Raw genomic sequence first — 15,831 nt, forward strand, 5'->3', positions numbered from 1 at the left:
CTGAGAAAAAGTTTATACATACATTTTCTGGAGCTAATGGTTAGTTGAAAGTTTATTTTAATTTTACAACGATTGTGAAACAAGCTATTACAACTTATATTAATCACTCTCGTTGGCACGATGTTGCGCGAGAGTGTGGTCTTGTGTTGTGGGGGAAACCGGAGAACCCGGAGAAAAACCACTTGTCCGGCTTGGTGACCACTAACCAAACTCACATGCGCCCAGGCCGGGAATCGAATCCGGGTCGCCTTAGTGATAAGCGAGTGTGCTAATCACTGCGCTAACCGGACAACCGAGCTAATGGTTGAAATGTTATAACATCCTATTATAGTAAATATGCGTGTCACGGTGTGTAAATAAATGTACAATTATAACAATTGTCTTGTGCATTGTTCAATACAAATAATGTATCTTCGAAACAAACAAAATCACACATTTCATAAACTGCAATTGTGAGATAAGCATCTTTAATTTAAAATGAATTGCCGTCTGATTTTATAATGTGATTATAAGGTAATCAATGCGGTGAATCAGGAAAAAGCAATGATTATATTCTTATTTCATAAAAAAACAAAGTAGCAAGCGTAGTAAAACAAAATATGGTGCTTTAATGTCACTCATGCAAGCGACTAGCGTGATATAGTATTTAATCCAGTAGAGCCGTCATAAAATAATAATATGAAATACGACTGTGAACAAGATGAAACATAACAGTTAGCGAAATGCACATAAAATACATGATTACTGAAAAAAGATATAGCATGTACCTAAATTATTATGATAAGGATTATGATTACCAAAACAAAGACATCAAGTAAATGTAGTACTACATTTACCAGCTTTACATAGAAATGATTATATACTTCAAAAGTATAATGTGTGAGATTGTCAAAATAAATTCTTTGTCTGCCATTGAAATATCATTAGATGCATTAACACAATATTTACGAAACCAACTTAAACATTTGTCACATTGAACCATATTATCATAACAGAAAGGCATATTGCAAAAACAGTAGTTGTTGATCACTACTATTTTTAATAAATTTTAATCTTCGTGAGCCTATTGTCGGAAAATCTGTCATTTTTGAAGTGTTAAAGCATTGCATCAAATATGGTCAAAATAAGAAATTAAGTTATGACAAAGCGTTTTATTTAAACTTAAAGATGTAACAAATGCATTTGTGAGAAGTCCACAATCAATACTATTCTGATATTGCTTGTTAGCCTAAGCCTTATATTACTACTTATTTAAGCTGGTTATTGCATGTGTAACAATTAAGAAATAATTATTTTATCTACTCTCACTCGCCCAGTCAGTAAACAAATCGGTCACAGGTTGTAACCGGTTGTCTCGTAAACAGAAGATTTGACATCTGTTGTGACACTAGTAAAATAAACAAGGGATGCAAAACTGTGTACTGATTTTTATATTTATTGCTTTGTGCTGCCTATCAGATCTCTAGCTGTGCCATTTTTTATTCGAGTGAAACGTTTTTGATAACGAGCGTAAGCAGTATATAAAACCATATTTTAACAGACATCCAAACACATATAAACTTGAATAGTTGGTAAACACATCTAATAAAAAGGATTTTTTTAATAAGTGTAAAACGGTATCTGCTATTCTTGAGCAAATTCGTTAAAACATTGCTGTTCCTATTTATCTAAGACATTTTTGAATATATAAGTTGACTCCCCCATTGTACTTAATCCATTTTATAATTCGTAAACTACAACACTGCTTGAATCTAATGATCCATGTGCAATATTTTTTTCTGTTAAACGGGACTGTTTCTGTTTTTTAAACATTTGATACACTTGAACGTATGTTATGTCTTTGAATACTCAATTTGAGCCTCTGAATTGTATTTTCTTTATCAATAACCTCAATTTCTTTCTTGTTGTGCATGAATTTGATTGAATAAATGTGTGACATGTGTGACTTGCAATTAAAGAGGGTTCATGAAGGTTACCAGACATAGGGTAGCATTCAATGGATGTACAGATAATCGCAATCTGCATTATTTATATAAAGTCGGTATTTTCTTGATAATATATTCAGATATTCTACTGGAAGGAATTTTTAAATACCTCAGACATGTCAAGAACAGAGATATTAGATTATGAACCCTACCATTCCCGTGTCACCAAAATTGCAGTCCAGCGTCGTATCCACTGAGCTACAACGGCTTACTCTAATTGGAAGACATAATTAAGCTATACACCTACCTCAGTAATATCACGTGATAACACCGACCAGCCAATCACGCATAAGGAGTGAATTCTAACTGGTAGACATACCCAGTAATCTTTTTTAATGGAAAAATACGAAATAACTGCTAAACTTAAATAAATTGTAAACTATGTGGTACTTCAGTTAGTAAGTGTCATTGCATTGTACACATCGATGCCAAGTTTATGTCAGTTTTCGACAATTTTCTTTTTGTTTGCTATTTTATCATACGGAGTACAGCACCTTTAAGCACACTTGGCCAGTTTGACTCAAGGCAAAATAATACAAGTATAAATGCTATGCATATAGTTGCTTCTTCTTAGAGCATTTAAATATAAGCATTCACAGAGAACTTCGCTAACTGCCTTATTTTTGTCGTCAAAAATGTTTTATTATTTGGTAAGTATATATAATATGCTCATTTACAATTTTAGCGATGCCACTGGTTTTACTTTTTCTTCAACTTTTATTTTTCTTCCTCGGTAATTCTCGGACTTATATTATTATTAGTAGTAGTAGTAGTAGTAGTAGCACCATCTGCTCCGTTTGTTCTTATTCTTATTTTCCAGTCCATCAATATATATATATTTATGTCAGTATCCCCTTTGGTTATATTAAATCAGATGTGCATTTTCTTTTACATCTACTTGTAGCGAATGCGTACTGTCACATGCCATATTATACCCTTGTCATCAATTAAAGACAGTGCACCAGACATTCAGAAGCAATTCAGGTGTTGGAGAAGTAACACAATAAAAAAGGCCCATGTCAACGTACATTGTTTTACTAGAAAAATATAGTCAAATATCTTTAAAACACGTCGTCTGTACCCTCTAATATGCACTCTTTCTCCCAAATAAGACTTTACCAGACAGACTGATTATATATCAAAATGTTTCTCATGAAGAATTTTATTATTATGAGTTTATTTTGAAAGAATGGTGCAGGAAACACGGATTAACCATATGAGATAATAGTACAGTTAAAGATCCACTCTTACTCCCAAATAAGAATGAACAACAATTAATTATATATTTTTAATATTCCTTAAAAAATAAATATTTGTCGAAGACAATGGTTCTTATAATCTATATCAAGTTTGTAAAATATGTGATTTTAACCTTTAATTGTACATCATACTCCATTATAGTCATCCATTTTAAGTATACCAATTTAAATCTTTAATTACAAAATATTTAAATAAAGTGTGATAAACTCGTGATTATGAAACACTATTCTGATTTGTATGTCATTTTGAGGACAACATTTACACTTAAACAAAAATGTTGTAAGAAATCCATCTTATTATATGTTAACTTCGTTTCTCCATGGCCTTCTGTGTGTATGTTAACTGCGTTTCTTAAAACCCTTCTCTGTCTATATTAACTGCGCAACTCTATCTCTTTGTTGACTGCGTTTAATCCTGCGCCCATATTGTATGACTTAAAAACTACACCCTATAGTACAGAATAACAATAGACATAACGTTAACACGCTGTGAAAGTTATAATTCGAATAACTTACTCAAACAAATACAATAGTTCGATTGCTGCTGAAAAAAAAATCCTTTGAAACATTAAAACTATTTAACAAAATATTGCATGACATAAACTCTTTAACCGCGTATGGATTATTTCTTAATAGCTTTCATTCATAAAATATGTTCTCTGCCGGTCAGTCGTGAATGCCGGGATATGTGTGACGTCACACGGGGTGCAAGCATGTGGCGTAGCTTACTATTATATCATATTGGTTGTAGGGTAAAATGACTTGTATGTAAATGCTATATTTTCATCATTTTCTTGAATAAAACGCACCAAATTGCAAGTACAACTTTACTAAGAGTACCACGCAATGTTTTGTCATGAAAAAATGCAATAACGCGTTAAATACACATAAGCAAGTACTTGATGCCCCACATTCACGTAAGTAGTTCTTTTGCTTCGCAGGTGGTGTGTATTAATATATTCATGTTCAATATGTCGTGTCAGGCGACTAGTCGCGTTTCTGAAATACCGCTCTCTAAAGACTGTCGGCTTGCAGTCTAAAAACACAAACAAAATGGTTTTCATACCAGTAACAGTTCAGTCTAATGTATGGAACGCAGCGGGATGCTGGCGTATTTGATGTTGATTGTCGCGGCTTGAGGCTTGTGTGCTTTATATGGAAAGCAGCAGTGTGCGGTAGTTTTTTTACATTTTTATACATACTAATGATTTGACGTTTTGTTTAAAATGGTGCAAATATTAATAGCAATACAGCAGTCAACTCACTTGGTAAACATATGTTTATGTATGCTATATTGAATATTATAGAAATGTAAACAAAAATATTAGGGTAAATTTTCAAACTTACTTTTACGTCACTAAATAATCATACTCATAGAACTGATTTATTTAAAATATGAGCTTAATCATGATAAAATAGAAAGATCTATCTATATAAATCATTGTTTTTGACAAATTTATCAGTGCATGTTCTCCCTTTGTTTTTCTCGATATATGCTGCCAATAGCAAGTCCAATTCCTAATTTGTGTTGTGGTTTATGTTAACCAGGGTAAACGAATAGTTTATAAGCAATATACTGCTCAAAACAATGTAATCACGCGTTTACACTCACACATATAAGTAGATTTCGGAATCAGATGACCTGATTCTCTAGCAATTACCTTAGCAACTAAATTGATTTTCAATGGAGGTCCACTTTCTTGTTCAGCTTTCAACTTTTTACGGTTTGTTTTAAGCCATATTGGCCACAGGCCAGAAGAGCTTATGCGTTGACGCGGTGTCTGACGTACGTGCGTCTATAAACAATTGTTTATGAACGCGAAACGGTCTTCAGTTTAATTGTTTCTAAATCAAACTTATACAATAGTTAGATATCCATGTGAGCTCTGTTCCTTTTAAAAGTAAGCTGTATCCGCACACGCATGACTAGATTATGGCACTTTAATTAAGGTTAAACTAATTATCACAATAGCTGTTGTAGCCAAGTCAAAAAAATAAAAAGAGATTTTTTTTTCGTTTTATTCTCCTTTAAATTTCATAAGGAGGCCAAAGGCCAGAAGTGCTTATTTGATGGCGCAGCCTCCGTTATTCGTGTGTCCAACTGTACACAATTGCTTGTGCACGTTTGTTCAAATTATGCCCCTGTGGTCAAAACTGACCACGCCCGGGATTCACAAGTTTCCTTATATAGGAAAATATTCTTGTCTAAAACCAATTAGCACATACCTTTGATATTTTGTATGAAACATCATGTATGGTACTCTACCAAGATGTTTAAAATTATGCCCCTACGGTCAAAACTGGCCCTTCCCAAGGTATCACAGGTTTCTGAATGGCTACCAATAAAATGAAAATCTTCTTATCTCAAACCACAAGGCCTGGACCTTTGATACTTATAATGCAGCATCATATGATGTCCCGCTACCAAGTTCGTTCAAATAATGCCCCTGTGGTCAAAGCTGGCCCCGTCAACCGCTTGACCTTCTTTCTTTTTTTTAGCTACAAAATAAAATTTTGACCATTTTTACGCTTTTGAAAACAATCATCAATTTTTTGCTTGAATGATCTTGACTGTGACCTTTTTCCCTTCTTTCTAATTGTTGAAGCCACAGCATTAATTTTTGGACCATTAGTCCAATTTTGAAAACAAATATCAATGTTGTCCTCGGATCACCTTGACTTCGATTTATTTACCTAGGGCTCTACCAAGACTGTACAAAATATGAGCCTGGGTTCAAAATCGGCCCCGCCCAAAGGGTCACCTGTTTAACATTGAGATATAAAAGGAAACAAGCTTAGAATTGTTTTTTCTGAAACCGAAAAGCCTAGAGCTAAAAAAGTTAACATTGTCTAGTGTTAGCAAAGGTTTAAAAAATTGAGTGAGAGATTTAAGGCCTTCATTGCCCTACGGAGTTCTAGAGTTTTTTTGTAAAGAGCATTACCGATGCGTGCAGTTTTAAACTGTATATCGACCGGTTTAACACTGGTTTCAAAAAAATCAATCATAATGGCGGCTTACGGTAAAAACACTGTGGCTCTATTTAGAATTTTGTTGACAATAAAAGTTTTAAAACCATGCTCGACGTCATTCTTCATCAATCCATGCACGACAGATTTATTAACTATGAAATAAAATATGTGTTCCTGATATAATACTGGGTAATTAGTGATTATTTTGTGGAAGGAAATTAGAATGATGAAGAACTACTTATTTCATTCCAGTCATGGTACTCATCAGCTCATGACTATACTTTTGACCTTATGACGTCGATGCTGTAGAAGAAAGCCAAACTCAACAGGAATATGTTTCATTTTTTGGTTCCAAATGATATTTTGAATTCATTTTTGACAAATACTGACAAAACAACAATTGCGAATAAATTTCTGGTCAAAATTACTAGCCATCGGTTTAGAAAGGAACACAGGTCCGGATTGACCAAAATATAGGTATATAAGTATAAAGTAAGATAATTTTCTTAATTTCTTTTACATCATAATCTGGGATAAATAGAACAACTCCCTAACCGTAATAGTACTCTGGTCATAACCTTATGCCTTTCACTTTGTAAGCACATTTCGCTCTTCGCCCGCGTCGGGTTTAATGAAAAATGTCAAAATTGTATTTTTTTATTTATTTTTTCGCTTGCGTCCTCCAATTGTTTTTGTAAAATGCCCGAGGAACAAAATATTAATTTGGTAATATCTTAATGGGATTAAAAAACACTGAATGGTCAACTGCAATTAGGCCAAATTTGGAAGTTTACGCTTATCCGGAGCTTAATATTTAGTTAGTAGAGTCTGGTTCTGCTTCTGAGTGAAACTCTAGTAATATGGTAATCCATCAAGGCATACGTAAGTTATAGCTCGGACACGAGTATTGGTACTCTGACCTTTAAATGTCTCATGTGCCCTTGACCTTTGAGGTATGGACCCGGGTCTAGGTCACTGCACATCTTCTCATTGAAGACAACATTTGTACCAAGTAATATGGTTATCCATGAATGCATAAGTAAGTAAAAGCGCGGACACGAGCATGTGTACTCTGACCTTTAAATGTCTCGTGTGACCTTGCCCTTTGAGGTATGGACCCGGGTCAAGGTCACTGCACATCGTCTCAATGAGGACAACATTTGTACCAAGTAAAATGGTAATCCATCCATGCATAAGTAAGTTATAGCGCGGACGCAAGCATGTGTACTCTGACCTTTAAATGTCTCGTGTGACCTTAACCTTTGAGGTATGGACTCGGGCAAAGGTCACTGCACATCGTCTCAATGAGGACAGCATTCGTACCAAGTATCCATGCATAAGTAAGTTTTAGCGCGGTCACGAAATGTTGTGGACAGACAGACATACAGACGGACGGACGGACGGACGGACGAAGTGCATTCTTATAATCCCCTCCCCACTCCGTGGCGGGGGATTTAAAATTTGTATAATCGGACGCTGTTATGACTTTATAAATATACGATCGAACGGCTTAGTGTATACGACGCGAGTTGGAGTGAGGCTGCTACATCCTCTTGTTATGGTATCGCAATCAAACACATACAGTTCGACAACCATGAGAGAACTCGGTTCCTTATGAAAACCAAATCCGCTCGTGTATATGGGAAAATGACCCTTGAAATTGTGAAGCCTTATCAAATCATCGAATAAGGGAGACAATATTTAAAGATAATCGTGTATTATTGTAGTGTTTGACTCCTTTTGTTATTTGAATCATATGGTATACTTTGAATGTGTGTTCAGTATATTGCCTGTTACCAGTATGGACATGCTTTGGATATAAACTTCTGTCACTGACACATATTGAATTAGGTCATCCAACTAATCTGCTTACTTCATTTTCTGTCCCCACATGTTGAATTTGCATGGGTCCTAATGGACTATAAGTATGTTGCCTAATACCGATACATGTATGATTTGGATTTAAAATGACCACAAGAATCATGCCAGTAGATTATAGGCCCTCTTGTGCCTCTTGTTTCAATAGTCCATTTGAATTGAAATATTCAACCATATGTTTCTACTAAAAGCGTGTTCAATCAAATGTATAAGAAAACTATGCTCTCGTTCCGGAGCGTAGTAATTATGCGCGACGTAAGGAGTGAAGATTGAACGAGTGCAGAAATGACATAGAAATTCAATTATTATATCACTAAAACAGTAACATGGCTGCTTACATAATAATATGCTTGTATTTATTTCCGAAAATACGGAAACATGGACAATTTCCAAAAGAAATATCAAGGGTTGTTGCTATGTCTTGTCTAGATTAAACGCGTGAATGGAATGTGTATTGTAATGTAGGCGGCTTATTTATGTATTATGCACTTGCTTTGTATTTAGAATGATTTTTATTGTTACAAATTATGCATGTATTTACATTTGGAACATTCTGGAACATTGTGGATAAGAAAGAAAGTTATAGAATAGTATGGAAACTTCTGGAATGTTGGTTACTTATCAAGTATATTCTCGAAGAAGATTATACTAGAAAGATCTTTGACTATATATATAAGGTATAGCAGAGTTAGAGGGTTATCTTTGGTTATCTTTTGTGACATTCATAAATTTTAAAAAGAGATTTTCAGTTGGATTATTCCTTGGGGAGTTTACTGCGTGGACTATTTAAATTATTTATAAGTGCTCAAAAACATTCAGCTTTTTGGACTTTAAAATTGGGAAAAAAGGCATAAACCAGGATTGGGATTATTTAAGCTATTTGGAAGTGTAAAACAGGTTTTTAAATTGTATTTCAACATTGTAACTTGTGTTTGTTGCTGGCTTTATTTTTCTCGTTACGCCTGGCTCGTAACAGAAATTGGGGGCTCGTCCGGGATAGAACTTTTTGAACAGATACGGAGAATTTATTTCTACATTAAACTATAGCTAACTTATTATTATTTATTTTAACAGTTTAAAACCAGCAGCAAGCTATCATGTTGTTCAATCAAGAATCCTTCATAGCTGAACCTTCGCAGGAGATGTTTAATTTGGCCAAGAAATCTGATTTGCTCAACCTTGCAAAACATTACCATTTGTCTGAAGTCAAAACTACAATGCGCAAGCAAGAGGTTATAAATATTTTGACTCAGTATTTGATTGATGAGTGGTTATTTGAAGAGAGTGCTCATGCGCTCAAAGTTGAAGCTCAGTCTGATACTAACCTTAGGGAGCTTAGAATCAAACTTAGATTAGAAGAAATACCAGAAAGAAAATTTGAAAGACAGTTAGAATTTGAAAAAGAAAAAGAAGAAAGGAATTTTCAATTAAGAACAAAAAAGTAAGATATTCAAGACAGAGCAAATCAGATTAAATCTTTGTCAATTTCTCAATTTGATGTTACAAAGAATATTAGGCTTGTTCCTCCCTTTCAAGAAGTATTTTCGTCATTTTGAGAAAGTAGCTGAAAATGTGAAATGGCCTAGAGAACATTGGACCTTACCCTTACAAAGTGTCTTAATCGGCAAAGTTGGAGAAATTTACGCTCAGCTCAAACAAAGCTCTAATTACGACACTGTAAAAGATCTTATTCTTAAAGATGCACTCTTACTCCCAAATAAGATTTACATCAATTAATAATATTGTTTTATTATTCCAAAGGATGAATAAATGTCAAAAACAATGGTTCTTATCAATGATATCGAGTTTAATTTGAAAGAAATGTGCATAAAACACAGTATTTCTACCTTATGAGACGATAGTGGACTACCGTAAATCTTTGGCATTCACCAATCATTTGATATGTTTGCGCTTTCTGCTTTTAAATTCACGGTTATAAACTCTTAATCAGTAGTTAATATTTTCCATGAATAAATTATTTAGTAAGCAGTTTAAGGTTGATCAGTCAAAATCTATGTTTGTTATACATGTGTATGTATTGATTTTGAATAAGAGTGTCACTTTAAGGGTTACGAGTTAGTTCTAGAGGTTTATAGACAGAAATTTAGCAGCTGTAGAAATGAAAATGGTCAAACTCATGTTGAATCTGCTATAACAAAAGAACAATTATTCGATAGATGGTGTTCTTCTAAGAAAATTGACAAAAACCATGAAAACTAAAAACAACTTATGCTTGTTGAAGAGTTCAAAAGTTGCATTCATTCTGACGTCAAGTCATTTTTAGATGAAAAACAGGTAGAAACATTGGAGATAAGTTTGTGGTTAATCCACTTGCAACTGACACACCATATATCAAACCTCTGACCTCATTGAGGAGGAAATACCTGACCTTTATCCTTCTTGTGCAGTTACTCGAGCTATGGCCCAGAAAGCCATTCAGAATGACAATCATTCAGATGTTGACTTATCTGATTCTTATATAAGTCACATATTTGATAAGGCTAATGAACCTTCTACCCCTAGTCTGGCGGAATCTCAGTCAGACTTGTCAATGTCTGATCAGTCACCAGAGTCAAAAGACGAATTTCATGACTCACTGTCAATGTCAAATCTTATCAAGGAACAACATAATGATCCTGATATTTCGAAATTGTTTCATAGAGCTTTGAATGAAGATGAAACTCAGTCTGTTATTATGACAAGAATGGGATTTTAATGAGAAAATGGTGACCGCTTGATGCGTCAGCTAATTATGAATGGGATGTACACCATCAAATTGTGGTACCTTAGACATATCGCAATGAAATACTTAGTTTAGCCTATGCAAAACACACATGTCTGGTCATTTCGGTATTAACAAGACCTATCACAGAATTCTTTAACATTTCTTCTGGTCTGGCATTAAAGCAGATGTCTCTAAGTATTGTAAAAGTTGGTATATTTGTCAGATGGTAGGGAAACCTAATCCAAACGATACCAAAAGCTCACTTAGAATCCATTCCTGCTTTTGATGAGCCTTTCAGTAGGACTCTGTTGGTCCTTTACCCAGAACTAAGTCAGGTTTTGAGTATCTATTGACAATGAATTGTGCTTCAACCCGCTTCCCAGAAGCCATTCACTAAAGAAATATCAAGATCAAAACAATTGTTAAAGCCCTTGTGAAATATTTCACTTTTGTTGGTCGACCAAAGTCAGTTTAATCTGATCAATGATCAAACTTCGTGTTTGGCATTTTCCAACAGGTTATGCTTGAAATAGGAATTAAACAATTTAAATATTCGGCTTGTCATCCAGAAAGTCAAGGTGCACTGGAACGGTTTCACCAAACATTGAAAAATATGATTAGTTTATACTGTTTTGACACTGAGAAGGACTAGGATGAGGGCATTCATTTACTGTTATTTGCAGTAAGAGAATCTGTGCAAGAATCGTTTGGTTTCAGGCCATTTGAATTAGTATTTGGACACACTTATCGTGGACTACTGAAATTATTAAAAGAGAAAATTCTTTCTGATGATGAAATTTCACTGAATTTGCTTCTGTATGTTTCTGACTTCAGAAATAAATTATCAAAGGCATGTGCTCTGCCTCTTTCAAATCTCAAAGCTACACTGGGCAAAATAAAATTAAGATATGACAAGAATGCAGGAAAAAGAAGTTTTAAGCCTGGTAGCAAGGTCATTGCTCTTTTGCCTATTTCAGGAAAACCTTTACAAGCTAGATACTTTGGTTTATATACAATTGACAAAAAAATTAGTGACTTAAACTATGCTATAAACACTCCTGTGAGGCGTAAACAAAAACAAATGTGTCATGTAAATATGTTGAAAGAATATATTGATAGAGATAGCTCAATTTCAAAACCTGTATCAGAAGAACGCTCTGTCCCACATGAACAATGTATTCAAGAATCAGAATATAAAGGTTGTGAACAATTTGAAAAGTCTGATCCTGGTTCAGTCAAACTTCAAAACCCAGACATTTTGAAAAAAAAAGACCAGAAATTTAGGAAGTGAACTATCTTTTGGACAATGATTTCATTGAACCTAGCCAAAGTAATTACAGCTCTCCTTATATATTGGTGCAAAACCCATATGGAACATACAGAATGTGTACAGTCTATCGCAAAGTGAACTCTGTAACTAAATTAGATTCTTTTCAAATTCCAAAAATAGACGACTCCATTGACAATGTTGGAAAAGCAAAATATGTTACAAAATTTGATCTTCTAAAAGGATTCTGGCAGATTCCACTGACAGAGAGTGCTAAGGAGATCTCTGCATTTGTTACACCTGATGGTCTTTACCAATACAGGGTGATGCCATTCGAAATGAAAAACTCACCAGCTACATTTCAACGGCTTATAAACATGATACTCGCAGATCTTTATGGTTGTGGTGCCTACATTGACGATGCCATTATCCACACCGACGGGTGAAATGATCATCTACAGACAATCCGAGAATTATTCAATCGACTTACAAGTGCCAACCTGACACTTAATCTAGCAAAATGTGAGTTTTGTTATCCTACTTTGACATTTTTTGGTCATGTTGTGTGACAGGGTCAGGTTAAATCTATTGTTGCTAAAGTCATAGCTATCTCTGAGTTTCCTTTGCCTACTTGTAAAAGACAACTGATGCATTTTCTTGGTATGGCTGGTTATTACAGAAAATTTTGTCATAACTTTTCTGAAATCACAGAACCTTTAACGAATTTACAAAAGAAAGGCACAAAGTTTGTTTGGAGTAATAGATGCCAAAATGCATTTGATACTGTGAAAGTCATACTCATGAACACACCAGTTCTCTTAGCATCCGATTTCGACAAACCTTTCAAATTGTCAGTTGACGCCAGTGACATTGGTGCAGGAGCTGTATTAGTGCAAGATGACAACAATGGAGTTGAACATCAAGTTTGTTACCTTTCTAGAAAGTTTAACAAACACCAGACAAATTATTCAACAATAGAAAAAGAGTGTCTTGCTCTCATTCTTGCAATTCAGCACTTTTGAAGTTTATCTAAATTCTGCAGTGACACCTATTGTTGTCTTCAATGACCACAATCCACTTAGTTTTCTACTCAAACTCAAAAAACAAAAATCAAAAATTACTGAGGTGGAGATTATTGTTACAAGAATATGATATTGAAATTAAACATATCAAAGAGAAAGACCATGTGAATCCAGATGCTCTTTCTCGTGTTTGAAAGGCTACATATGATGTTATTTTTTTATTGAAAATATTGTTGATTATATGTATTCCATTCATCTAGTGACTGATGCATATTTAGCTGCTTGAATTTTGTACATGTTGATGTACTATTGTAAAAGTAATATTTTTTATTTGATAGTTATTTCTTATTCTTGAGGAGGGGAAGTGTTATGTAGGCGGCTTATTTATGTATTATGCACTTGCTTTGTATTCAGAATGATGCTTATTGTTACAAATCATACATGTCATGTATTTACATTTGGAACATTCTGAAACATTGTGGATACGTTAAGAAAGTTATAGAATTGTATGGAAACTTCTGGAATGTTTGTTACTTATCAAGTATATTCTAGAAGATGATTATTCTAGAAAGATCTTTGACTATATATATATATATATATATATATATATATCTTTGGTTATCTTTTGTGACATTCATTAATTTTAAAATACAGATTTACATTTGAATTATTCCTTGGGGAGTTTACTGTGTGGACTATTTAAATTATAAGTGCTCAAAAAAAACATTCAGCTTTTTGGCATTAAAATTGGAAAAAGGACATAAAACAGGATTGGATTTATCTAAGCTATTTGGAAGGGTAAAACGGGTATTTAAATTGTATTTCAACGTTGTAACTTTAACATAATAAATTTTCTAAAGTTTGTTGCTGGCTTTGTTTTTTCTCGTTACGCCTGGCTCGTAACAGTATTGAATGGCAATTGACGTGAAATTGCTCCCGACGTATCATGAAAATGACGACTTTTCGCGCGTTTTCTATGATAATGTAGGATGGAAATGTCAGAGACGTTCTATAGAGCAGTGAAAGTAGTAGCAAAGTTGATCCACTCAATATCAACAGTTCACACGTCCCGTATCAGATAGTATCGGACACTTGTGAACAATAGAAATATACAATAGTAAATAAATATTTTTATAGTTGTACATTTGTTGATATTCAAAAGAGCGTTGGTCTTATAAAAAAATTCGTTAAAGTGTTAATTGTTAATGTAACCTGTCGCAGAATCAAGGGACCGTGTACATAACATAATACATAGTGATTTTTTTTTTAAACAATGCTTTCATATTAAGTTGAATTTATGATAACTAACAATGTGTTTACACCACAAATATGAAAATAAGCAATGAAAGTATCCAAATAATAAAGGCATGTCAGTAAATTTGATCGGAAAAAAAGGGTATTTAAAAGTTCATGCTGTTAAAAATGTTCACGAAGCAGCTTTATCAATATGATTTTCCTAAAAGGGAGAAATGCTAAACGTTTCTGAACCTCTAAACAATGCATTCATGTCAATTGATTAGTTAACCCTTATGAAAATATAACCTTTTCATCCAAACCACCATTATACTATTATGTTACTATGTGTGTTCAAATCGTCGCATCAGAAAAAGGCAGCATTGCAATATATTACTTTTCATACTATATCAATAACATTGTAAGCATTTAATGCATATAGTTTGTCATCTACATCCATTAAATAGCAAATATATATTCTCCAAGACTTCTCTATCATCCGACTAGTAAACAAGGAACGTCAACACTGAACAGACATATGCAGAACTACAAGTCTCTTAGAACGAGATCGACTCAATATTATATAAATGTATTGAATTGTTCGACTTACATATGACCTCCACAACCACTATGGGCCCTGTTCGTGTTGTAGAGGAGCTCGGGTTTGAAGCGCTACAGATGTACGACCCTGCCTCTTGTCGTGTTAGCTGACCAAGATTTAAGATTGCATTGTTCCGTACCGTTCCAGTAGCGCCGACCTTCGACCAAGTGTACGCACATTCCGGGTTACAAACTGCAGAGCAGGTAATTTCTCCTTGAGAATCCCCCTCTGTAGTCGTATACGAGGTTGTAGAAGGCGATATGGATACATTATTTGGACCATCTGCAATGAGATTTGTTTAAGTTTATTTCTGTGTATTCCGGGTATAAGCATCGGAATAAAATTATAGTTATATTTCGAAGGTATATTTTAGTGTCTACTATTGCAACTGTCTTATATGTTATCGATTGACATACATATTAATTTTAATTCGGAAATTTCTGAATTAAACCCTGTGCGTACACTAAGATGCATCATTTCAATTTAAGAGTCATGTTTTGATTCTCGCCCCATATGCGTTAATTCAACATGTACTTTTGTTTTAGTAGTGTCGTCTGCGAGATATGATACAACATTTTGAAGAATCAATACAGTTAGAACGTAACCACGAACAAGCATATGACGTAAGGTATGTTGAAACGGAGCTACAATAAAATTCATAATACTTAATTTTGAGGTTTTCTTTAATAATCTTTACTAATCATAGAACTACATACTGACAGTGTAGCATCTCCGAGATAAAAAACGTACTGCTACAAATGTAATCACTTTGATGATATTATCTAAGAAACACATTTATTGTTATATGTATCAAATAAGCAAATAAATTACTCTTAGTCTTAGTTAAAAATACAATTTAGTTTGAACACATGTAAAAAAAATAAAAAAAGC

The 15,831-nt window shown here is 34.0% G+C and overlaps 1 protein-coding gene across 4 annotated transcripts in view; it reads right to left on the reverse strand.

Annotated features, from left to right (window-relative positions):
• Nucleotides 1-15,831, reverse strand: part of LOC128234192 (hemicentin-1-like) — a 73,726-nt gene that overhangs the window by 40,489 nt on the left and 17,406 nt on the right. For all 4 annotated transcript variants that reach the window (XM_052948260.1, XM_052948262.1, XM_052948263.1 and 1 more), the window contains one exon: nucleotides 14,950-15,222. In XM_052948260.1, the coding sequence (XP_052804220.1) occupies nucleotides 14,950-15,222 (273 nt within the window). The remainder of the gene's footprint in view (nucleotides 1-14,949; nucleotides 15,223-15,831) is intronic.

The sequence above is a fragment of the Mya arenaria genome, chromosome 5 (genome assembly GCF_026914265.1).
Source record: "Mya arenaria isolate MELC-2E11 chromosome 5, ASM2691426v1".
NCBI lineage: Eukaryota > Metazoa > Mollusca > Bivalvia > Myida > Myidae > Mya > Mya arenaria.